The sequence below is a fragment of the Nansenia antarctica genome (genome assembly GCF_963989245.1).
Source record: "Nansenia antarctica genome assembly, chromosome: 2".
NCBI classification, from domain to species: domain Eukaryota; kingdom Metazoa; phylum Chordata; class Actinopteri; order Argentiniformes; family Microstomatidae; genus Nansenia; species Nansenia antarctica.
Window position 1 is genome coordinate 69,591,904 of NC_137675.1, and position 25,934 is coordinate 69,617,837.

General features: G+C 46.1%; 1 protein-coding gene across 1 annotated transcript; it reads left to right on the plus strand.

Annotated features, from left to right (window-relative positions):
- Positions 1-387: 387 nt before the first annotated feature.
- cntnap1 (contactin associated protein 1) lies at positions 388-22,744 on the plus strand (the record flags this gene model as incomplete). Its single annotated transcript, XM_080522378.1, has 24 exons — positions 388-448; positions 5,432-5,533; positions 5,641-5,834; positions 6,152-6,305; positions 6,766-6,969; positions 7,354-7,538; positions 7,703-7,852; positions 8,036-8,297; positions 8,661-8,810; positions 9,046-9,220; positions 12,362-12,468; positions 12,678-12,800; positions 13,381-13,584; positions 13,731-13,887; positions 14,013-14,140; positions 18,076-18,249; positions 18,529-18,747; positions 18,936-19,175; positions 19,405-19,644; positions 20,058-20,185; positions 20,390-20,483; positions 20,811-21,041; positions 21,145-21,189; positions 22,545-22,744. 24 exons carry the CDS (start codon positions 388-390, stop codon positions 22,742-22,744), a joined length of 3,927 nt encoding a protein of 1,308 aa, XP_080378504.1.
- Between the last annotated feature and the right edge of the window lie 3,190 nt (positions 22,745-25,934).

The following is a 25,934-nucleotide window of genomic DNA, read 5'->3' on the forward strand; positions in this document are numbered from 1 at the left end:
TCCTAGCGGACAAAAAACTACGGAATTCTGGTAGAGCCGGTGAAGTCACACTGTCCAAACACGCTGTGCCAGTCACACACATCCACACCATTTTGAGAATGATGACTTGGAAACGAGATGCTTTCATGTAACCGTAATTAAAAAGAATATACAGAAAATAAAGGAGCGCGCGCTCACGGCGAAGCGCAGCATCAGCACCAGTAACTGATGCGCGTTCCCGCCCCGGCAGAGGCTGCCCGAGATCCCGGGAAGAGGAGTTGGAGCTGCGCGAGTTAAAGTTGGGAGAAGGGGGGTGAAGGGATGCTGCCGTGCCCGGTGGAGAGGAGATAAAACAATCTACGATATAATTAATATAGTCTATGCGGAGACGCGCGTCCTCTGTAAAGGATGATTTGCAAAATTCTGAGCATATGCCTTTTATTTTTGGGTTTTCAACAATGTTCAGCACGTAAGTCCTGTGAAACACTAATTATTATTCTGTCTTGTCATTTGTAGAGCATTGCTGTCAGATTATTTATACTAGCCAATGTAGATAATATTGTATATAAAATGAAAATATGAAGGGGTTAATTGCACAGGCTTAAACGTGAATCAAGAAAGAAGTGGATAAAAACCCTGGACGGCAAAAAAAATAGCTGCAGCTCTTTGAAGGGCAGCAAATCTGAATTAAACCAGACATAACCTTCAGAAAATAATGTTTGAGCTTTTGCGACATCTCTCACAATTTACACAATCGCACCCTTTACATAATAGTATCTGGTTTAATCACTTGAAAAGTCTGTTGGCATAACATCAGTCCTGCGGAAGGCGCTATGAAATGAAATCCTCACACGGGGCTTTCTGCATTGCAGTGCTTTCTCGCGCCAGCACGTAAGTTTCTGCAGCGAACGGTTCATCTCGCGCCCTCGATTACTAATCATCTTTGTGCCATTAACAACATGAAATACCCCATGGCGTGTGTCATGTTGTTAATGGCATAACATTGGTTGTGTTGAAAATGCGGTTTATTATCTTTAAAAAGCAGCAATTGAGTGAAGAGAGCCGCGTGTCCTAACCTGCTTGGCGCGTGCGGGACCACCCCACTGCAGTACTTCTGCAGAGAGAGTATGTGCTCATCACCTGTCCGCAAGCCCCACATGCCCCTCACCTTGGAAACTCGCATGACGGAGCAAAAATGCAATAGCAATTCCATGATCAAGCATACCGTTTTTCATAATAAGCGTACTGTATGTATTCGTTGTGGATTTCGTTGTATAGTGGGCTTTACCTGCCCCTTTTCACGGGGAGATGGATTTGAGGTAGCCTACATGGAAATCAACTTGGTGGTCAACTCCAACAGTCTCCAATAGTCTAAAATGCTATATTTCTGCATATCAATTCGTGTTGCATACAATGATAATGTCATGATGACCTAAGATTTTGGGCACCTGATACATTCTGAATGGAAGAGGTTTGGTGTATGCTAAACATAGCTATCATATGACTGCACACAGTGCATGTACAAAACAGGTAGTTCATTGTTTATCCTCATTTGAGTGATTATGCTTGGTGCTACTGTAAGAGGATCACCAAGGCAGACAGACTACCCTGAGCTAGTCAGATTATGGTGAGAATTGTGTTTCTAGGACATTTCGTTGTATCATCATAAGGAGACCTGTGAGTCTGTGACATGTGGTTTTGATATTCTGGTTAGAATACTGTGTTTGAAGCTTATGGTGTAAAGTCTGTAGACTGTCTTGTGTTGTTGTGGTGTCGCTTGCGCTCTGTATTGAGGATCTGAATAGTGTTATGGTGTCCAATGTGTTATGCCAATTATAGTCAAAATGTTGTTCTTGTGTTCCAACTGTGTTACTAGTAGCATACACTCTGTTGAGGAAAGGGATATGAGGAGGTGCCCACGACTCGGGCAGTGATTCAGACAGGCCTGCTGTAAATCTGTGAATGGTGTGCTCAGTGGAGCTGTGCCATATTAAAATGGACACTCAGATCCTGGGACACACTGATCTGGGGTGGGGCTAACCCACGCTGCAGCTTGGGCACTTTTCTGTGAGTGTGAGTGTGAGTGTGAGTGTGAGTGTGAGTGTGAGTGTGTGTGTGTGTGTGTGTGTGTGTGTGTGTGCGCGCGTTTGTGTGTGTATGTGTTTGCATGCGTGTGTATGTGCGTGATAGTACACAGGACTGTGCATGTGTGTGTGTGTATGTGTGTGTGTGTGTGTGTGTGTGTGCAGATCCAGGCGTCAGAGACACTGGTTGGGATGTGTGTGGAAAATTCATATTCAGGGAGGGGTGAATTGCCTCATTGTGAAACTTTTTCTTAGACTGAATGCTGAGGGATGAACCTGCATCTGAGATGGATTTTTGGCTTTGATTTGGTCTCATAATGATGTTTGTTGGTTTCCCTCCTTGCCTCATGGCAGGCACTCCCCACTGTGCAGCCCAAGTTAAGCTCTGAATAATTCAAACCCTGTCCCCTGAACATGCCACAACCTGCCTTCCTAAATTCACCTTCTGTGCTCCCCATACCAAGTGTGTAGTCACTTTATATAAGGACTCATATTCATATATTACGAATATATCTACCTATGGAAGATGTGATCCATCATATACGCCGCTGAGCGGTACGCTCAGAGGAGCTCTCCATATGTATGTACCACCAGTAAGTGATGAGTCAGCCCAGACAGCCCCAGCCTGATGCGTCAGCATTTACCAGACTGGGAGCTCCTCACACTTACAGCCAGGCCATTCCCCCTACCCACACCCTTAATGATAGATGGAAGTGGACTGGAGTGATGCAGAGAGTGGGGGGGGGGGGGGGGAGAGAGAGAGAGAGAGAGAGAGAGAGAGAGAGAGAGAGAGAGAGAGAGAGAGAGAGAGAGAGAGAGAGAGAGAGAGAGAGAGAGACTCATTGTGAGAGAAAAGAGGGGACTGGAATGTTCTGGAAAGGCTACGGGTACATATTTTGTAACTGCGACATGACAACGCAGTTACAAAAGAAGAGGTAGCATGAGAGGAAGATAGGTGTAAGGTGTAAGGTAAGGAGCCTCCTCTCACATCGCTGTGAGGAGGAAGAGACAGAGAGAGAAAGAGAGAGAGAGATAGGAGGGTTATTAAGTCGGAGCGATGAAGGGAGAGGAGATGTGAAGAGAGGGAGAGAGAGACACAGAGGGAGGGGTTAAGTAGAAGGGAGAGTAGAGAGTGAGAGAGAGGATGTGGGGAGAGGAGAGAAAAGCAATCTTGCACAGTGCTGATGGTAGGAGATGCTGGGTGTGCTGAGTGGCCTTGCTTAACCTGCAATATTCTGTAGCTCCTAGAGCACTGTGTGTTTAAAGCCTTAATGCACCACCCTCCACAACTCTCAACATTGCTCACCAGGGAAATTAAAATAAATCAATGTACCATAGCTAGAAATGAACTTCTAGAATGCTGTGGATGTTGTTGGGCTGGGTATTCTCTTCAGAATCAATTCAGCACAACATTGTAGTTCACTAAAGGACAGAAATAGGTACTGAACTGAGTAAGGAGCAGTGGATATCAGGGACCCAGACTGAGACAGACACTCAAGGTCAAAGACTGCATTCCTCTGGCTCAGCAGTTTTTTTTTTTACCTTAGTGTACTTGTCCTTGAGTGGAGAGATGGCAGCTATCATGGTCCTATGACAAATTGAGCTTTCTGGCGAGACAGAAATGGAGGGTGTTTATGTCAAGAGTGAGTCCAGGGCCTCTGTCAGGCAAGTTCAGTGATGTTATCTCTCACGTATTCTCTAGGGCTGCTAAAGACACTCAAATATTTCAGCCAAGGTTTTCTTTTCAGCATTTTGTCTGTGTGAATTCTGCTCTGATGGCCAATTATTTTTTTCCCCTCGTCAAAAGAGAAATTTTCAAAGATGAGACTTCACCCTCACTCACCTCCCTCCTTCTGCAACCTGAATACTAATTCTGTTAACGTCTCCCTGTTTTAGCCTGCTCCCTGTCTCCCTCCTGCATGTGTTTGACCTCAGTGGCTGTAAGAATAGAAACTACCATGTTGAACCTCCTGGTTTTGGAACAAACAACCACATCTTACAAAGAGGATTACTCCTGGGCCACGGATGGTGGGGGTGGAGTGTTGTGCTAGCCTTTCTGGATATGTTTATATGGTGTCATCGTTTTTTGTTTTCTTTCTTTCAGTTGTATGTGTCTGTCTGTATTTTGGTCCAGTTGTCCATCTGTGCCTCTCTATGCCTACTTTTCTACCTATCTATTCTATTCTGAGCTTTTAGGGAGAGTAACAGATATGGTATGGCATATGAAAAGATACATATGTGTTTTCTAGCGCAGAGGCCAGGACATAGTGGGTTTATCTTGGTTGGTGACAAGATTAGGCGGAATTATAGTGATTCCTAATTGCAGAGGGTATTTATGGAGGTGGAGGATGAGTGGGCCGAGCAAACGGGTGATGGGGAGATGTGGGAACGGTTCTGATTTATTCTCCTCCTCCTATCTGTCCACTCAGCATACGCAGAATAGCACCAGCTATCACCCTGACAGAGCTGGGGTCTTTCAATCAGAGGCCATTCTGGGCGCTCATTAACTGCATACATTCTGATTTCCTACACACAAACAGACTCATATACTCGCACGCACGCACGCACACACACACACACACACACACACACACACACACACACACACACACACACACACACACACACACACACACACACACACACACTATTCCCACACAGGCACATACAGGTTGGTTCAGAGTTTGGCAAAGTATCACCAATTTTGTATTCTGAGTATTTTCAAACGCTGTTCACTTCTAATATAATTAGATACATTTATTTTTGCTATATGGGAGGGGAACATGCTATGGTTGTCGGCTTGGCAATGACAATGATTAATCTCTGAAACACAGTCAGAATACTTGTCTAATGCCTGAGTCCATTACACCAGCAATAAAGATTAGATCTCTGTATCTGGGAGGAGACCTCAGGACTGATGCTTAGATTCAGAAGCAGAGTGCCCCCTCCTTATAAGGGAGTGTCTTATAGCGTAACAGACACTGCACCATGCAGAACGGAGGATGGAAAATGGTTTGAATTCTAGCCATAACTACCAGAGACAGGCTTTATGAGCCTGGTTTTATTTTCGACATGTCTGAATTTTATTGGATTTATCAGTCTGAATATTCCTTGTTTGTGACCAACAGAGAATTCAATCTAATTAAGTGAAATCCATTCAATTAATAATTTGACCTTATCAGTATGTAGAGAGCTGCCTCAGTAACCATGCTGCATCCAGGTTTTTGGTCCACTGAAATTCTTAATGTTATCATACTTGAGAGATACAGATTTTTTTTAAAATCTTGTATTCTGAGTCATTGTAATCCCCATATTTAACTTAATTCCCTCTCTCTCCCTCTCACTCTCTCCCTGGTTGTTTCTTCCAGGAGAATGTGTGGATCCTTTGGTGTCTCAGCTGTACGCATCCTCCTTCCTGGCGTCTTCCAGATATAACTTTCTATACTCTGCCAACTTTGCCAAATTGTATGGTAAGAATGTTTTTCCGTAACCTCTTTTCAACTGTATATTGTACATGTATTCCATTTTATTATACAGTATCTGAGAGAGTGTGTGTGTGTGTGTGTGTGTTCCACAGGAAGTAGCGGTTGGTCCCCCTCCCCCAGGGACAGGCAGCCCTGGCTCCAGATCGACCTTCAGCGGAAGTATCGTATTGTGGCCATCGCCACCCAGGGCACTTTCAACTCCTATGACTGGGTCACCAAGTACACCCTGCTCTATGGAGACCGGCCCGACTCCTGGACGCCCTACGTCATGAAAGGAGGCAACTCGGTACGGGGGGGGGGGAGAGGGGAGACAAGTGTAGGAGCAGAAGCTGGAGGGGTTAAGGCTGGGATCAGGCAGAGCGTTATGTCAATTAAAGGGATTTGATTTAGTAATCGTCGGTCATTTGTATGTGACTAGTAAGCTGTGTCCCCATGACTATTGCCTATTATCATCACGGAGTGGCAAAACAATAGAGAGAGCATTAACACATTATCCCTCAGCGCTGACAAGGCTAATGTGTTTTCATCTCTTTATCTGCAGGAAGTCAGTGAGGCGAACAACTGCTTTATTGACTGTGTTACTATGCTCTCCGCTCCACACAGACAATGCCAGGGAACTGGAACTACCACCAGGTGAAGAGGAATGTCTTCCACTATGCCTTCACGGCTAAACACATCCGTCTCCTGCCCCTGGGATGGAACACTGAGAACGGAGGGAAGATCGGTGTCAGGATGGAGGTGTTTGGCTGCGCATACGGTAGAGACGAGGCTCCTTGTAGTCACTCGGTGACTGTATCTTCACTTACCGTGTGACACTCATCTTTGCTTAATGCTCCTGTTGAACACTCATCCCTAGCAGCCAACACTGTATTCCACCAAACGTTTATCGTCACTTATCATCACTCAGCACTACACTCACTTTACAACTCTATAAGGTACGAATGTCTGCTCATGCAATATTGAGTTATACTCAGCTTTACACTCACTTCACACCTCTATAAGTGACCTACATCTGATGATTCAACATTCAGTTGAATGCACTACTCTAGCATTATATCCTATCACTCAACACTATTCAAGACCAGCCTTGAGCCCTCTCAATGTGGCTCAATCAACACCACAAACATGTTCTCATTAAGAGAGGATGACACATGACACATGATGACACATGACCCAATGAACTCCTGACCTCGAACCTTTGCCTCCCTGTCTTTCAGACTCCTACGTCATGCAAGTCAACGGCGATGACTCTGTGGCCTACATGTTCCCAGATAAGAGGTTCCGTACTCTTCAGGACCACTTTGCCCTGAACTTTAAGACCCTTGAGCAGGATGGGCTGCTGCTGCACAGTGAGGGTGTGCAGGGGGACATTTTCACTCTGGAGTTGAAGAAAGGACGCCTCTACCTCCACCTCAGCCTAGGTATGGCTGTGCTTAATGGAAGAGTGACTTAAGAGCCAGCTGGTGTACAGCTGGTCCTTTGTAATAATGTAAATATAGCTAATGTGGTGTTTTGCATGGGAAAACAAACAGATAGGCTGAGAGAAAGCTTATTAGGTTGAGCTTGGAAAATAAATTCCTTTCTTTCATCTCTGAGACACGATGAGAGGATGGCTTGTCCAAATCACAAAAACAAACACATTAGGTCTCTGTATCTGGGAGGAGACTTTAGAACTGTTGGTGAGATAAATGACTAGATTTTCTTGACGTTTGTTTTATAGAGCATTGATTTAGACAGATTAGTTTCCCCATTTTCAGGGTATTGGCTAGGTTCTCATTTGCTATATTTGTGTTTCATTTTCACAGGAAGCAGTACAGTTAATCAGGTGGATGGTCGGACCACAATGACTGTTGGCAACATCCTGGATGACCAGCACTGGCACTACGTCACCATCAAACGAATCGGTCGTCAGGTCAACTTCACCGTGGACAGTCAGACAGAGACGGCCATCTGCAATGGAGAGTTCACCTACATGGACCTGGACACTCAGGTAGGTCAGGACTCGGATGCCATTTTGTGTCTTGACCTGTTGAGGTAGTGAGTTAGGAGAGACTTGTGACCACTAGTATAGTAGGGATAGTACACTGCCTCACTTGTATAAGTTTACATTCACCTAATGTAATGTGATATTTCTTCTTCTCTATGCTCCTTCAGTTATATGTGGGCGGAGTCATCGAGCCAAACATGCCCCACCTCCCAGACAAGCCTAACTTCCGGGGCTGTCTAGAGAACGTCTTCATCAACGGTATCAACGTCATCAAGATGACCCAACAGGAGGACCCTGAGATACGCATCCCTCGGCAGGTAGAGTTTCTCATCAGACACCTCCGTCATATTCCACTCATTATCACATGACTGTAACTTACCATGACATGATCTACCTTTGATCCACAACCTTCGCTGTAACTCCATAGTGAGGGCCTAGTGCAATTAGCCTTCAGACTTTTATTGTGAAATGATTTTTCCCTAAAACTTTCTGTTCCTCAGAAAAAAATGTATTTCCATTGCCGTGACATCCTGCTGAAGCCGATGACCTTCGCTGGGCTCAACAACTACCTGCAGGTGCCTGGTTTCTTCAGGAAGCCCCGTATGTTTGTCAAGTTTAAGTTCCGTTCGTGGGACTACACAGGCCTACTGATGTTCACGCGCTTCGCAGATGACCTGGGAGCTCTGGAGCTGGGTCTGAGTGAGGGACAGGTCAACGTCACACTCACACAGCCTGGCAAGAAGAAGCTCCAGTTCGCAGCAGGTGGGCAAAAACATGTGTACACAAATCCACTCATCCGTGCCCTTAAGGCCAGTTCAGATCCGCGACGAGACGAGACTGTTTTAGAACGTCCATCTTCTAGTTGCAGCGGTCTGAATTATCTTTAATCTTTAATCTTAGGTCTGAACTGCCCAGTTTTAGAACGTCGGTTGCAAGTGTGATTGCCGAGTTTTTCTCTGCGACGTTCTAAAACGGTCTCGTCGTGGATATTTGGTCTGAACTGGCCTTTACGTGTATTAACTTCCCAGTGAGGGTCATATATACATACAGTATACGGTTCTATGAGATGTAATCTCTACTGTAGTTGAGCTGCTTTTTGTGATTGCTGATGTCCCCCTTTCCCAGGCTACCGTTTGAATGATGGTTACTGGCACACGGTGGACCTGGCAGCTAGAGACAATCTGCTTACCTTAACCATCGATGACGATGAAGGCTCTCCATTGAAGATCACCAACCCCTTCACAGTACGCACAGGGGACCGCTACTTCTTTGGAGGTGAGCTGTTGATCAGACCTGCTTTCGTGCATGATACCACAGCACAGTGGGCCTAATTCACTAAGCGTTTGGTGCAATGGAAGTTTATTTTTTGTGTTTTATCTTGTCTTGAAAAAACAGGTGCAAAACGCTTAGTAAATCAAGCCCTGTGTATCTAGAGGTTTCAGTTTCTCAACATCAGTATAGCAAGCACAGGAACAGCCTTTCACTTGGGGTTCTCTGTATGGGTCCTCAGGGTGTCCAAAGACCAACAACACCATCAGGAAGTGCGAGACCAAGCTGAACCACTTCCATGGATGCATGCAGCAGATCTATATCGACAACGAGCAGCTGGACATCGACATCATACTGCAGCGACGCTGGGGGCGATACGCTGAGCTGCTGCTGGGCACCTGTGGCATCACAGACAGGTAGGTACAGGGCAGAGCAGTGGGCTGGCACCACACCACTGGCATGACAGACAGGTAGGTACAGGGCAGAGCAGTGGGTTGGCACCACACCTCTGGCATGACAGACAAATAGGTACAGGGCAGAGCAGGGAATGGGGTTAATACCACACCTATGGCATCACAGGCAGGTACTGTAGATACAGGGCAGGGGTTTGAGAGTAGGAGGAAGAAAGAGAGTATTTGTAACAGAGAGCCTAGGTAAATGGTAAATGGGAAATGCCCTCAGCCCTGTACTATCAGTAATGGAGTGCAGACGTTTATGACCATCACATGTACCATCCAGCCTCCTGATGGTGCTGGGCCTGGCTATAAACCTCTCATATCTCTCTCATATATGGTTTATGCTCAGCTTGATGTGTATCCAAGGGCAGACACTGAGAGTTATTGTAGCCTCCAGGTCATATTCCCATATGTATTTTTATGTATGACACAACACGTATGTTCTTTCTTGTACCAACATGTCTTTTTCCCCATTTGTTTTCACATGATACTTAGTACATACATGGTTACATCAGTTCTTATTCATCTATTTGATCAAAAATATGATAATAACCATATGTTTCATGATGGTATCAGCAACTCAATGTTAACTCATGATCACAGGTCAGGACATCCGAACTGAATGGTTCCCAGTCCTGAATGGTTCCCAGTCCAGACCTACCATGTTTTAGAGACTCATTGAGATTCAATCTTGGGGCACAGATGTGTAAATTATGTGAAAGCTTTCATAGTCAGGGATCAGGTGGTGCTTAGGGCTGAGGGGCTGAAGAATCCACCACCCCAGTCAAAGTAGGCCAAAGCCCCTAATGGCGCTTTTCCACTACCGTGCCGTACCGTGCCGTACCGTGCCGGGCCGCGTGATCCCGGTTTGTTTTGCTTTCTCCACTGCCAACCGAGCCATACCCTGCCATAGTACCCGTGCCGTTTTTAGTTCCAGTTCGAGAGGGGTACTTTCGGTACTTTCGTGCCAGGCTGTGTGTGATGTGTGATGCTGCAGACCGTTGATTGGTCAATGGAAATCGTCAACATCGTCATCCCATGTTCATAGACTTCATCGCTAACCGCCATTTTTAAATACCACAACAGATTTCACACTTAAAGTGAAGTGCTCTTATGACACTTAACTCCTCCAAAGCATAAACGCACCTACTGTAACGCTAAAGCAAATTCTATGTGTCAAGCATAATGGCAATAAACGTTATCTGAATCTGAATCTGAATCCTACTGTCACCGCTCAGACTTTTATTCTGAAAAAAATGTTTCAGACTTTGATTCTGAAAAAAAAGTTGAGACTTTGATTCTGAAAAACTAAAGTTTCAGACTTTTATTCTGAAAAACTAAAGTTTCAGACTTTTATTCTGAAAAAAAGTTTCAGACTTTTATTCTGAAAAAAAAGTTTCTGACTTTTATTCTGAAAAAAAAAAGTTTCCATCCATATGCTGTATAAATAAATATATTTGAACCCAGAGATTGTATGAGCCCCGCCGTCAGTCCAATGGGAGCGTCAAGCACAGCCTTTCCGTAGAAATACATCGCTCCCTGTCTAACGTTATATATCTAACGTTACATGTTTTGTTATGTTATGTTATGTTAATTTCATTTATAATGCGCCCCCCATCCAACTTTTACATCGGCCCGGGGCGCAGCCCGGGTAAAGGAACAGATAAAGACAAAGACAAGGAACACAGAGAGCAATCAGACACAGACGACTTAAACGTACAACTCAGGCATACAATTCACAACAAATAGGGAGTAGATTTAGGGAATGTCATTTTGGAAGAGGTGGGTTTTTAACTTGGCTCTAAAGGAGTCCAGAGTGGGGGCAAACTTGATGGCAGAAGGGAGCGCGTTCCACAGGGTCGGTGCTATCACTGCAAAGGCACGGTCACCCTTCCTCTTGAGGTTTGTACGTGGGACCCTCAGGCTGAGTTGGGCGTCGGACCTGAGCCTGGGTCTGGGCCTTGAGGAGGTAGACTGGTCCAGGAGGTCCTTGATGTAAGGTGGGGCGAGACTGTTGAGAGCTTTAAAAACAAAGGTGCAGATTTTGAACTTCACTCTCTTCTTCACTGGGAGCCAGTGAAGGGAGATGAGGACAGGGGAGATGTGGTCCCTCATTTTGGTGCCTGACACCAGCCTGGCAGCGGCATTTTGGACTAGCTGCAGGCGGTAGATGGTCTTATCAGGAAGTCCCGCATATAGTGAGTTGCAGTAGTCAAGCCTAGATGATATTAGCATGAGGACGACCCTCCTCAGGTCGCTGGGGGTGAGGAAGGACTTGATCTTGGCTATGATGCGTAGTTGGTATAGGCATGCCTTCACGACGGAGCTCACTTGTCGGTCAAGGTTAAGCTCGGAGTCAAAGATGACACCAAGGTTCTTTAAGGCTGATCTGTGCATGATAGTGCTGCATTTTGACATAATTCTTATCGCATTTCCCCCCGTTGAGCTGTATACCGGCACTTATTAAAGTGAAGTGCTCTTATGACACTTAACTCCTCCTACTGTCACCGCTCGTTCCTGGTCTGTTGTGTATAATGGAGAACGTATCCTACCCGTACCATACCGAACTTTTCAAATGCGTGCCGTGCTGAGCCGTACCGGTCTGGTCAATGGAAAAGCGTCATATATCACCCCATAAAACTTGCCAGTGGACCCTGACACAGAGAGAGAGAGAGAGAGAGAGAGAGAGAGAGAGAGAGAGAGAGAGAGAGAGAGAGAGAGAGAGAGAGAGGTTTGGTAGCTTGTGTGCCTTAGCCTGGGAGAAAACCGACTCGAAATTGATCTCTCTCTATGTCTGTCTCTGTCTCTGTCTCTGTCTCTATCTCACTCTCACACACACACACACACACACACACACACACACACACACACGCGCACACACACACACACACACACACACACACACACACACACACACACACACACACACACAGGAGAGAGCACTGACTATATGGAGTGACCTGTGTCTGGCTCTCTCTCACTTTTCCATCTGTCTGCCTTGCTCTTTCCATCTTTATTTATCTCATTCAAACCAACCAACAGATTATCTTATTGTTTAGTTGTCTTGCACTTTTGTTCATAAACATTTGGTGTTGTCCCTAGATGTACTCCAAACCCATGTGAACATGAGGGCAGATGTATCCAGTCTTGGGATGACTTTATATGCCTGTGTGAAAATACAGGCTACAAAGGAGAGGTGTGCCATAACTGTAAGTGTTACCTAAGCGATGTAACCTATTATTGAATGCATATACTGTATGGTTGCAGTATGTAAGCTGAACCTCACCAGTGTAATGGCTGATTTTGCCACTGTTGGGTGCAATGCAGTATAGCTACTATGATGTTGTATACCACTGAACATTTTCTAACCCGTGCTCTTGTGAGAATGTTTGTTAAAGACCTCCCACCTCACCAACAGCTGTCTATAAGGAGTCATGTGAAGCCTACAGACTCACTGGCAAATACTGGACAGGCGATTACATCATTGACCCTGACCTGAGCGGACCCTTGAAACCATTCACGGTGTACTGCAAGATGGAAGGTGAGGAACCACTCTCACTTTTCTAATCTAATATTCTGTTCTTATTTCACTCTACTGGCATCTATATCACAGTTCAAGATCACCATTTGACTCTTCCATTGCAAAAGCAGACATGGGCTATAATAAAATATGTTGAGACAGATGTCTTGTTATTAGATTGAACTCTTCTTGTTGTGGTGAATGTTTGTCTTCGGGCCCGAAGAGGACAGTAGTAAACACATTTGGGGCCAGAAATGTAATTGGTTTAGGGGCAAAGGTTCCTCTTCCAGCCCAATCCAATTGCATTACCCAGACCTATGCATGGGTCTCCATGTGGGATTAGTCAGGGTTTGTTAGAGCTGTCTGCAAAACATCAGATACTATCTGGTCACAGCATGGCTCTCTCTCTCTCTCTTTCTGTAACACAACACACACGCACGTACACACACACACCACACACACACACACACACACACACACACACACACACACACACATACACACACACATACACACTCACACACACACACACACACACACACACATTCTAGATTTTGACTGTACAATAACTGAGTAATTCCTCTCTTGTCTATTGTCTCAGCTAAGAAGGCCTGGACGGTGATAAAGAATGACCGTGTTGATGGCACCAAGGTGTCAGGTAGTACAGTGGACCGGCCTTATATCGGGTTTGTCAACTACTGGAACGCCTCCTGGGACGAGGTCACAGCATTGGCCAACACCTCCAACTACTGTGAGCAGTTGATCGACTACTCCTGCTACAAGTCCCGCCTTCTCAACACACCCTGTGAGTGGTAATTGGTCTGTTCCTTCAGGCAATGGCAGGGATTGGAAGCATCAGAGTCTGCGGTTTATCTTAACTCAGATCCGTTTCAATAACACCGAATTATCATACAAGTATGTATTCCTTTGCTCTCTTCACACCTCATTCAGATGGTAGGCCGTTCAGTTTCTGGATTGGTCGCAATAATGAGAGTCATGAGTACTGGGGCGGGTCGTTCCCTGCCAGCCATAAGTGTGGCTGCGCCTCCAACCAGACGTGCACTGACGCCAGGTTCATGTGTAACTGTGACGCCGATTACCGTCAATGGTGAGAGAACGGAGAGAGAGGGAGGGATGATTTAAAACGCTTTGTTTGTTACCATAAGGATATGTATATACATATACAGTACATATACATAATACTTACAGTATATACTTTGACCTTGTGCACAGGTACACAGACAAGGGCTTACTGACATTCAAGGACCACCTGCCTGTGAGGAGGGTTGTGGTGGGCGACACTAACAGGACCGGGTCAGAAGCCCATTTCAGCGTCGGACCCCTACGTTGCCACGGCGACGGTGAGTTCTAGAACCACCTAGATGGGTCTCTTCTATCATCCCAGTCCCGAAGAAAAGCACGGTGAGCTGCCTAAACGACTACCGCCCGGTGGCACTCACACCAATCATCATGAAGTGCTTCGAGAAACTAGTCCGGGCCCACATAGTCACACGCCTCCCGCCCAACCTGGATCCATACCAGTTCGCCTACAGAGCCCACAGGTCCACAGAGGACGCCATCGCGACGACTCTCCACTCCACTCTATCCCACCTGGAGAGGGGAAACAGCTACGCGAGACTGCTCTTTGTGGACTTCAGCTCTGCCTTCAACACCATCCTTCCAGACAGGCTAGTGACCAAACTACTAGACCTGGGACTATCACACTCTATATGTGCATGGATCAAGGACTTCCTGTCCGACCGCCCCCAGAGGGTGCGGGTGGGCTCCCACACCTCCACAGCCCTTAGACTCAGCACTGGGTCCCCCCAGGGCTGCGTGCTAAGCCCCATCCTCTACAACCTCTACACCTACGACTTCACCCCCGTCCACCCCAGCAACTCCATCGTAAAGTTTGCAGACGACACCACCGTGGTGGGCTGCATCTCGGGGGGGGACGAGGCGGCGTACAGGGATGAGGTAGAGCAGCTGAGCAAGGTGTGCAAGGTTAACAACCTGCTGCTGAACCAGTCAAAGACCCAGGAAATCGTTGTGGACTTCAGGAGGAAAAAATCTGAGGTCCAGCCCCTGCTCATCGATGGAGAGAGCGTGGAGAGAGTCTCAACCCTCCGATTCCTGGGGGTGCACATACAGGATGACCTGTCCTGGAAGAACAACACAGCAGCCATCATCAAGAAGGCACAACAGCGGCTCTACTTCCTGAGAGTCCTCAGGAAGGAACACAACAAGCAGGAGATACTGGTGGCCTTCTACCGCTGCGCAGTGGAGAACATCCTCACCTACTGCATCTGCAACTGGTTCTCCAGCTGCACAGCCGCAGACAGAAATGCGCTACAGAGAGTCGTGAGAACAGCCCAGAAGATCACCGGCGCCCCCCTCCCCTCTCTGGAAGAGCTGTACAACACACGCTGCCTCAGGAAGGCCTCCAAGATCTCCAGAGACCCATCCCACCCTGGGTACGAACACTTTGCCCGGCTGCCCTCGAAAAGGCGGTACAGGACCATGGCCGCAAGGACAAACAGACTGAAGCTCAGCTTCTACCCCAGGGCCATCCAGGCCCTGAACACAGCAAAGGCCTAGGTTCTGGGCCCTGGACAGTCTGGACGGATTGATGGCAGCTGCTGGATTGAAAAATCAGGTGTAGTGCAGAGGCACAAATGTGTACATTTCAAGCCTGCAAACTGCGACACTTTAAATGAATGTGCAATAACACTATGTGCAATATGACAACCCTAGTCGTTTTATCTGTACAGTATAGTATAGTGGATAGTGTACATAGCCTTTATTTATGTAAACCAGCTCCTTTCCCTTCTTTTTTTTTTCTTTTTTTTTTCTTTCCTAGCACCAGGGGAGCCACCCCTCCCAAATTTCGTTGTTTGGTACCTGTACTATAGCAATGACAATAAAGACCATTCATTCATTCATTCATTCATTCATTCATTCATTCATTCATTCATTCTTGCGTGAGCATGAGGACCTGGAACAGTTCACGTCGTCGGTTCTGAACCACATAGTGAACTGCACCAACTCAGCCACCGTGGACAAACGGGTCCGGGTCTACCCCAACACGAAGCCATGGATGACTGGGAAGGTCCAAAAACTGCTCAAGGAGAGGGACAACGCCTTCTCAGCGAAGGACACACTGCTGTACAGCACCACCAGGGCTAACCTAAAGCGTGGCATCCGGGAGGCCAAGGCAGACCACAGAGAGAAGATTGAGGAATGCTTCCTGAGCAACGACTCCAGGCGGGTGTGGCAGGGGGTTCAGCACATGACAAACTTCAGAGCCAACAGGCTCACAGCCGCGGAGGACGACCCCCTGCTGGCGGAAAAGCTGAACTCCTTCTACGCCCGGTTCGACGAGGGGCGAACGGAGGTAACCACAACACAAACACCACTCTCTCCAGCTCTCAGCAGCCTCACCCTCACAGAGAATGAAGTGAGACGCGTGCTGAAGGCGGTGGACCCCAGGAAAGCCTCAGGGCCGGATGGCGTCCTGGGACGGGTGCTGAGGGACTGCGCCGACCAGCTGGCCGGGGTTTTCACCAACATCTTCAACCAGTCCCTGTCCCAGGCCACCATCCCACCCTGCCTGAAAACCTCAACTATCATCCCAGTCCCGAAGAAAAGCACGGTGAGCTGCCTAAACGACTACCGCCCGGTGGCACTCACACCAATCATCATGAAGTGCTTCGAGAAACTAGTCCGGGCCCACATAGTCACACGCCTCCCGCCCAACCTGGATCCATACCAGTTCGCCTACAGAGCCCACAGGTCCACAGAGGACGCCATCGCGACGACTCTCCACTCCACTCTATCTCACCTGGAGAGGGGAAACAGCTACGCGAGACTGCTCTTTGTGGACTTCAGCTCTGCCTTCAACACCATCCTTCCAGACAGGCTAGTGACCAAACTACTAGACCTGGGACTATCACACTCTATATGTGCATGGATCAAGGACTTCCTGTCTGACCGCCCCCAGAGGGTGCGGGTGGGCTCCCACACCTCCACAGCCCTCAGACTCAGCACTGGGTCCCCCCAGGCCTGCGTGCTAAGCCCCATCCTCTACAACCTCTACACCTACGACTTCACCCCGGCCACCCCAGCAACTCCATCGTAAAGTTTGCAGATGACACCACCGTGGTGGGCTGCATCTTGGGGGGGGGACGAGGCCGCGTACAGGGATGAGGTGGAGCAGCTGGGCAAGCTGTGCAAGGTTAACAACCTGCTGATGAACCAGTCAAAGACCCAGGAAATCATTGTGGACTTCAGGAGGAAAAAATCTGAGGTCCAGCCCCTGCTCGTCGATGGAGGGAGCGTGGAGAGAGTCTCAACCCTCCGATTCCTGGGGGTGCACATACAGGATGACCTGTCCTGGAAGATCAACACAGCAGCCATCATCAAGAAGGCACAACAGCGGCTCTACTTCCTGAGAGTCCTCAGGAAAGACCACATCGGACAGGAGATGCTTGTGACCTTCTACCGCTGCGCAGTGGAGAGCATCCTCACCTACTGCATCTGCGTGTGGTTCTCCAGCTGCACAGCCGCAGAGAGGAATGCGCTACAGAGAGTCGTGAGATCGGCCCAGAAGATCACCGGCGCCCCCCTCCCCTCTCTGGAAGAGCTGTACAACACACGCTGCCTCAGGAAGGCCTCCAAGATCTCCAGAGACCCATCCCACCCTGGGTACGAACACTTTGCTCGGCTGCCCTCGGACAGGCGGTTCAGGACCATGTTCGCAAGAACAAACAGACTGAAGCTCAGCTTCTACCCCAGGGCCATTCAGGCCCTGAACACAGCAAAGACCTAGGTTCTAGGCCCTGGACAATCTAGACAATTTGATGGCAGCTACTAGATTGAAATCAAGTGCAATACTGAAACACAACTGTGAACATTTCAAACCTGCAAACTGCGACACTTTAAATGAATGTGCAATAACACTATGTGCAATATGACAACCCTCGGGTACATAAGGTTCAGAGATAGGAAATGTTAGAATAGGTATAGCATAGCATAGAGTACAGCACAGTGTTTTATTTGTATAGTATAGTATAGTGGATAGTGTACATAGCCTTTATTTATGTAAACCAGCTCTTTTCCCTTCTTGTTTTTAGTTTTTTTTCCTAGCACCAGGGGAGCCCCCCCTCCCAAATTTCGTTGTTTGGTACCTGTACTATATCAATGACAATAAAGACCATTCATCATTCTTTACTGACACTGGTGCAATGAAACGTCACGCCATGTTCCAGCTCACGCGCCCCCTTCCTCTCCCCCCCAGGAAACATCTGGAACGGCATAGCCTTCGTCAAGCCCACCTACATCACCTTCCCCACCCTGAGGCCTGGCGGCAGCATTGACATCTCCTTCCACTTCAAGACCTATCGGGACCACGGCGTGTTCCTGGAGAACTCCGATGACCAGCTTCGCAACTTCATACGGTTGGAGCTCAACAGTAAGTTCCACAGATCTACTGTACTTGTGAAGCACGGGGACATGACGTGACTCACATAACAGCATGACTTCTAGACACGACACAAGATCGCAAGAAGACATGAGACAACATGGTGTAACCCTGCACTAAAAATGGTTTGATTCTACAGTTAGCTATACTGTCTCTGTCTTACAATGAAAAAGGTTCATAAGGTCTCTTATCTGTTTTCTATGTACCTATTGTTCACTATCTATCGCCCTCCCCCTCCTTTTTTCTTGTGCTTGCTGTTCCCTCTCCCAGCCACCCGCACCCTTCTCTTTATATTCATGGTTGGGGACGGCATCCTTAATGTGACGTTACACTCACCCGTGCCACTCAACGACAATGAGTGGCACTTTGTCCAAGCTGAGCTCAATGTGAAGGTGGCCCGTATCAAGGTGGACTACCAGCCCTGGGCTGTGACACGCTTCCCTGGCCAGACATTTGTCACCATGCACTTCACCCACCCGCTCCTCGTAGGTACGTCACCTGCTTGGGCTGGGGGATGTGGGAGTGGGGGGAGAGAGGGGTGTGTGGAACAATCTCCAGTGTGTTGCATGTTAGTAAATACGTCTGTTGTATTCTAGATCTCAATAGAGATTCCTCTGATTGAAAAACTGTCCAACCGTGTAAAGACAACTACTGAAAATGATGTTCTGTACAACCAGGTGCAGCCAACCGAACACTGAGGCCGTTCCTGGGCTGCCTTCGTGGGTTACGAATGAACGGTGTACCTTTTGACCTAGAGGGGAAAGTGGATGAAGATCAAGGCATACGGCGTAACTGTACAGGCCAGTGTTTGAACGCCACCATACCGTGCCGAAACGCTGGTCAGTGTATAGAGGGTTACGCCGCCTATACGTGTGACTGCAACAACACAGCCTTCGATGGCTTCTATTGCCATAGAGGTGAGCTGTAGTCCACAAGTTATGTTTACTCGGTGTTTCACGTAGCCCCAAAATAACTGAGACTGATGTTGAAGGCAATAAGGAGTTGGCACTTCAACAATGATTGGTCTTAATGTTTGTATTGCTGTTAAAGCAATGACAATGAATGAAACTACATACAAATTGAATTGATACAAGTGAACAATGCACATAGGCATTTAGCTTAACTTTGTTGTGTTTTTTTCCCAAGATATTGGAGCCTACTTTGAGATAGGATCGTGGCTACGCTACAACATTCGAAAAAAGCCCACAAGCGATGAGGAGTGGTGGGCGAACTGGTGGGACCCCCACTACCACAACTTCAGCCTGGGCTACAATGACACCAGCGATGACATTGAGTTCAGCTTCAGCACCCTCCACACCCCGGCTGTCCTTCTCTACATCAGCTCCTTCCTCCAGGACTACATGGCTGTCATCCTCAAAAAAGATGGTATCTGCTTTCAATGAACCCTAGAGCCCTAACCATAACCCATCATGACTATAGCCCTAGCCCTAACCCTAAAAAAACAAGAAAACACACACACTGTAGTTTGGTGAGGTGCAGACTGGCTGGTGAAAATTAAAAGAAAGAAGGAGAGGTGTATAATGTTGCTCCAATGCAAAGTTTTTATTTGACCAACGTTTTGGCAGCAAGCTGCCTTCTTCAAGATTTCAATCAATCATGACTGAAGTACATTGATTATGACTGAATGTCATTTCAGTTGTCTATGGATTGGTGTCAGATTATGGTTTTGGGTTAATCCCTTTAACCTAATAGAATCACACAGCAACATTGTCAAGTCAACCACAGTTAAACCCAAGCTAATGAGCTGATGGATCTTCTTGTTGTCCATCTCTTCACAGGTACTTTAGACCTGAGGTACAGGTTGGGGGTGGTCACACACAAGTACCAGCTGTCCTACAGGAACCTAGCAGATGGATATCCCCACTTTGTCAACATTACCAGACACAACAGGACTATAACAACACAGGTGGGCTCCACCTATTCATATCACCTTCTGAAAGAAAATTGGAAAATGTATATCTTTCCCTCTCATAATTACTCTAGCCCATCGGGTGGTTTGTTTGTTGTGTTGATATAGTATGTATACAGTATGTGTGTGTCAATTATTTCACTTTCACTTTGTTGTGTTGTAATGTTCAGTGTTTGTGTTTCTTCCTGTTCCTCCCTCCAGGTGGATTACATGGCACCCATAGTGGAGAAGTTCACCGTAGGGGAGGATGGCAGGTTTGACTCCCCCAAACACATGTTCCTGGGGAGGGTGATGGGTAAGAGTAAACTTAATCCTTTCAGCTCAACAGGCTGAATAATCTCTGCTTTCATTTAATCAACAAATTAAAAAATGATAGATCTGAATGGTACATGGTGAAATGTATAGTACTCTATGATATTGTCTGTGGTGGGATCTCTTTTCATTTAACAATTATTTATCCAGCTTAGTCTCATTGAGATCAAATCTCTTTTTCAAGAGAGACCTGGTGGTCTGGTCATTGAGGTGTATGCTTAAGTTGTTCCACTGTCCTTGTTTGGGAACTGTTTAAGGAGGATGTGCAACTCTGTACAGTAAATCCTCTGTTTCTCTCCAACCCTCTCAGAGGTGGGCGACATCGACTATGAGGTCCAGAGACACAACGCCCCAGGCTTTATCGGCTGCCTTTCTGGGGTGAGGTACAACATCTACGCCCCTCTGAAGACCTTCTTCCGGCCCAACGAAACAAACCCCCCAGTTACTATACAAGGTTTTGTCTCAGAGTCCAACTGTGGGGCCTTCCGCCCTGTCCATGGCTATGTCCCTTGGGAGGTGGATCCGTGGTTCACAGGCATAGGTAAGACTACATATCCCATAATCCACCCTGATGTAGGGAATCATGATTTTGCTAATTACCTGATTTTGCTAATTACCTAATTTGTATGTTTTTTCCATTTCAGAATACCTCTATTTCCATGATGACCTCGGCCTGTTTTGGTTAACAGGTAAGTCTTAATACCTTCCTTTGATGTGGTTGAATCATCTTTTATAGAAATTAAGTGAAAAATAATAAAAATAATAAAGATATGTTTTGTGTTTTTTAAATCTGTGTCACAGTTGTCACAGTTCGCCAGTTGGTATAGGAAGTCCAGCCCTTTACCTAAAAATATAACCTTTTAATCCTTAGAAAAGTTTGAAATTCTCGTTTCTGTTTTCCTTAAATCCTCTAATCTTAAAATCTGAGAGAAGCCATCAGATTCCAGAACAGGCTTTACGTATTTACACAAGCCTCATACTGAAATCTCTAGTGTAAAATATTACTATATTATTAATCTATTATTATGTATGATAGACTAAAAGTAAATATAATTAAATCTTGACGCTCTGCATGTTTAATGTCATGTAAATGCTACATACATAATGTCATGTAAATGCTACATAATAAGGATTATTGCAGCGCTCTACCATGCCTATTACAGACATATGGGCAATTATCTCAAACCTTTTGTGCAACAAGCTCATTTCATTAGTCATCCCTTCTTACCCCATTCATTTTGAACAGCTCACACGCTATCACTCTCTCTATTACACAATAATATAGTCATTTATATATACATATGATCTATTATACATTAATATTATCATCTCTATGGTCACACTGTTCCTGGTCATTGAAAAGAGATGTGGAGGGGTGGGGACAGGGATGGGGGACGAGACAGGGGGGACAGGGACAGGGATGGGGGATGGTTAGGGGTTATAACTCATCTCAAAAATAAGTACAGCTTCTGGAGTAGAAGAAGAACATTATTATTCCCTAATATGATAGGTCCCCAGGATTAGACCCCAGCTCAGCTCTGAGAGTCTGTACTCCATCCCTGTCTGAGACCTGAGACCAGATCATCTATATTTAGAGGCTGCTTTCTCCCTCACTATTCATCATTGATAGATTCTTCAGCCTAATAGATCATTCAGCTGAACAGGGGTTAGGCTTTATGGTAATGCGGAACATCAGAGTGTACTTTGTGAATAGTGTGGACTCCTGCTGTGCCTGTACTGACCCCAACTCGTTAATGGACCTCATTAGTTTAGTTGGATTGATTCTTTTTCCCCCCTTCATAACAATGTTGCTGTATGAAAAATAATGTCTCTTGTCATTAAACTGAAGTCGTTGGCGTAAAAGGAGAAGTTCTCTTGGCAGACAGAAAACTGAGTCACAATGACGTTATTAAAACTAATATGTTTTAATTATTTGTCAGATACAGTATATCTTTTCACAGTAATTACAACATAAGTAAAAGTGATCACTTCCTGACAAATAGATTTTCTGATTTTCTTTTACTATGTTTCCTTCTTTCTCCAGTTGTTGTTATCCTTGCGGTGTTGTTACTGTTTGGAGGTATGTACTGCATCTACATCTACTTGTACCGCTACAAGGGCAGCTACCACACCAACGAGCCCAAAAACCTGGAATCCCCCAGCAGCTCCAGACCCCTGACGGAGACTCTGAGGAAAGAGAAGAAGAACCTCCCAGAAATCGAGGAAGAGTTCAGGAGTGACTAGCACCACGGGAACTGTGGAAGGGAGGGCAGGGGTGGGATGGGAAGGGTTTAGAGCTAACAACGACCACAATACTGGTTTATGTTTTATAATACATTCAACTTTATTTTTTGCTTTTCAGTTTGTTTTCCTTTCCCCAGGTATGTGTGATCTGATGCCTGGTGCTCTACATAGTGTTTTTGATGGGTTATGGTTTTGCAGGGTTCAAAGTTCAAATCATGCACCAATTGGGTGAGTGCCCAACATGTCCCACACTGTATTGCAGGGTGACAAACTGAAGTGCCTCAACAGAGCAAAACTAAGTCATTCAGATGTGGGTTGAGATTTAGAGGGAATGTGATTTCAAGTCACACTTGATTGTGACATTAGAATTCACACCTAAATAACCCTCACACGCAGTATAAAGCAGTCGCCATGTTTGGAGGTATTCAAAGCTATATGTCACCTGATAGATCAATGCCATCCGCAGTATACCATTTAATGACAGTCCCTCTTACAGCCACTTTGATGGAAACAGCCTACTACCCCTGGCCTTCCTTGACTAGAGAGCCTGGACACACTGCAGAGAAATGGTGCAATATACCTGCACTATGAACAGACTTCAGCTGGGCACTGGTCATGGAACGCACGCCACATAGGAGTACCACAAATATATATGTATCACAAGGAATAATCTAAAAGAGATACAACACGTTATGGACAGGCAATACTTGAACAGCCAGAGAATGTTGGTTACAGTCTTGAACAAGGCCTTTGGTGCTGAGGCTAGGAGAATGCAGAAACCACACATTATCAATCATAACAGCTTCAAGCACAGTCAACTTGTAAAGTGTCAAGTAACAGCAAATTCACATATAAGGGATCTCTATCAAAAGGGTCTTAAAAAAAGGAGGTTAAAAAAAAGGACTTAAAGGGGAAGTTTACTCTGAATCCATTTTGATGTGTATTTCTGGTCAATCCACGATGCACACCGTCTCAAACTATCATAATTTTGCATGCAGCAGCATCATAGCCATCGAAACGCGTGGTCTGTGTTTACTTCCTAGAAAACTCATTATGGGGTTAAAATACATCAGATGACAGTTTTTGCACTCTGACCCTGCTCCACTATGTCAGTGATTCCCAGAGTGCAGCACATGCTAGCTCCAGTGCTGTACAACAGGGGAAGGACCTCGTGTGGGAGGGAGAGGGGAATCTTGGGAGTTCACTCAAAATGTACTCAAATGGGCAATTTGAACTGTTCAGAGACTGTTCATATTTTGACTCAGAGATCATTTTAAAGTGCGATTTTTTTTGGTGATTGTATCTACGAATGATTAATGAAAACAACATATCCACTGAATTACAGGGTAAATTTCCACTTAATGTTCAATCCCATACATATACCAAGACATAAAACAAGAGTTACCTGCTGGCTGTCACCAAGTCCACATAGCCAGCAATAGCACAAGTTGTTACAAAAACAAAACACAAAAACACAGAGACTGGTTTGTTCACTGAGCTTGGAGCATGGACTTGGAGACAGCAGCACCTATCTCTGTCCCTGTCCCTGTCCCTGGCTCTGGCTCTGGCTCTGGCTCTGGCTCTGGCTCTGGCTCTGGCTCTGGCTCTGGCTCTGGCTCTGGCTCTGGCTCTGGCTCTGGCTCTGGCTCTGGCTCTGGCTCTGGCTCTGGCTCTGGCTCTGGCTTGCTCTGGCTTTCTCTCTCTCTCTCTCTCTCTCTCTCTCTCTCTCTCTCTCTCTCTCTCTCTCTCTCTCTCTCTCTCTCTCTCTCTCTCTCTCTCTTTCTCTCTTTCTCTCTTTCTCTCTCTCTAGCTCAGTGGCAGCCATTTTAAAAGGCAGAAGTGCTGCAGTCACAATGCAGTCACAAATCCATTTGAACATCCAACTAATGCTAACCCAAACAAATGAAAACAAATACAACTAAAGCTGTTTTCACATTTCTTCCCTGCTTAACACCTAACCCGAAGAGACAATATAAAGCATGGAGCTGTAAGCTTTTGGATGATATATTTAATGAATATGGAAGGTATATAACTAAGCATATTTGTTGCATTGCAGCCTCTGAAATACATGCATATCCTATACAAAAGAGGAATACATAAATGGTTGAGAATTGCAATAGTCTTATTAGATAGCAGCTTCGCCAAATACAGTATGCTCTGCAATTCCTAACCAATTTCCAATCAATGGTCTTTTAAACTGATTAAGTAGTGCTGTATGATCAATAAAACAGTCTGAACTCATTTGTAATTTGGCATAGAATATTCAGGGCTTTCACAGACATGGGTTAAGCCTAGCCCTAATCACACTTGTCAATGTAAAATCTCCATTGAAGATGCTTTTTAGTCTAGGATTAGGCTTAAGCCTTGTCTGTGAAACCAGCCCTAGATGTTCTAATATTGAACCCTCTGAGTGGCATAGGTAAAAGGTGGGGAATCCTATGAAGCCTAGTTAGTGTCTCTGTAACGTTTTCCAGACGTAGTGCCATGTTGTAGGAAAGCTGATTGTTGCTGCACTCACTGTAGAAATGGAGAGGAGGGGATCAAGCTGTTAAACGTACAGTACCCAGGGACAGGACTCCTTATTGCTATTATTTTCTTTGCTGTTTTACTCCCAGTTTCTATGCTGCCGATATCTCGGTGCTATTTCTGAGTCTGAGGGTCCAGCTTGGAGGCCCTCTCTGGGGAACTCTGTCTGGTGGCACCTGATGGCCCAGACCAGACACACCCCAGGTCGACCAGGTCTGCTGATGAAATACAAACGTCTTTCAGGAAAGAGCTGCTCTGTATGACTATCTGGAAATGCAGACGTACACACACACACACACACACACACACACACACACACATACACACACACACGCACACACACATACACACACGCACGCACGCACGCACACACACACACACACACACACACACACACACACACACACACACACACACACACACATACAGACACTTTGGCATTTGTATAGATGACCACAACAATGTGAATGCCAGTCTTGTACTTCTCACCACTAGACAGCTTCTGCAGCTGCTGTAAGACAGTACTGTGCTGCCACCGCTATCTTTAGTTCTTAGCCGCTTTCAATGGAGAGGCTTGCTTTTGGTCCAATGATATTTTCCTGTCTGGAAAAGGGAGTTAGGGAAGTTTCCAGAGAGCGAAATTTCACTGGACCCAATCGATGTC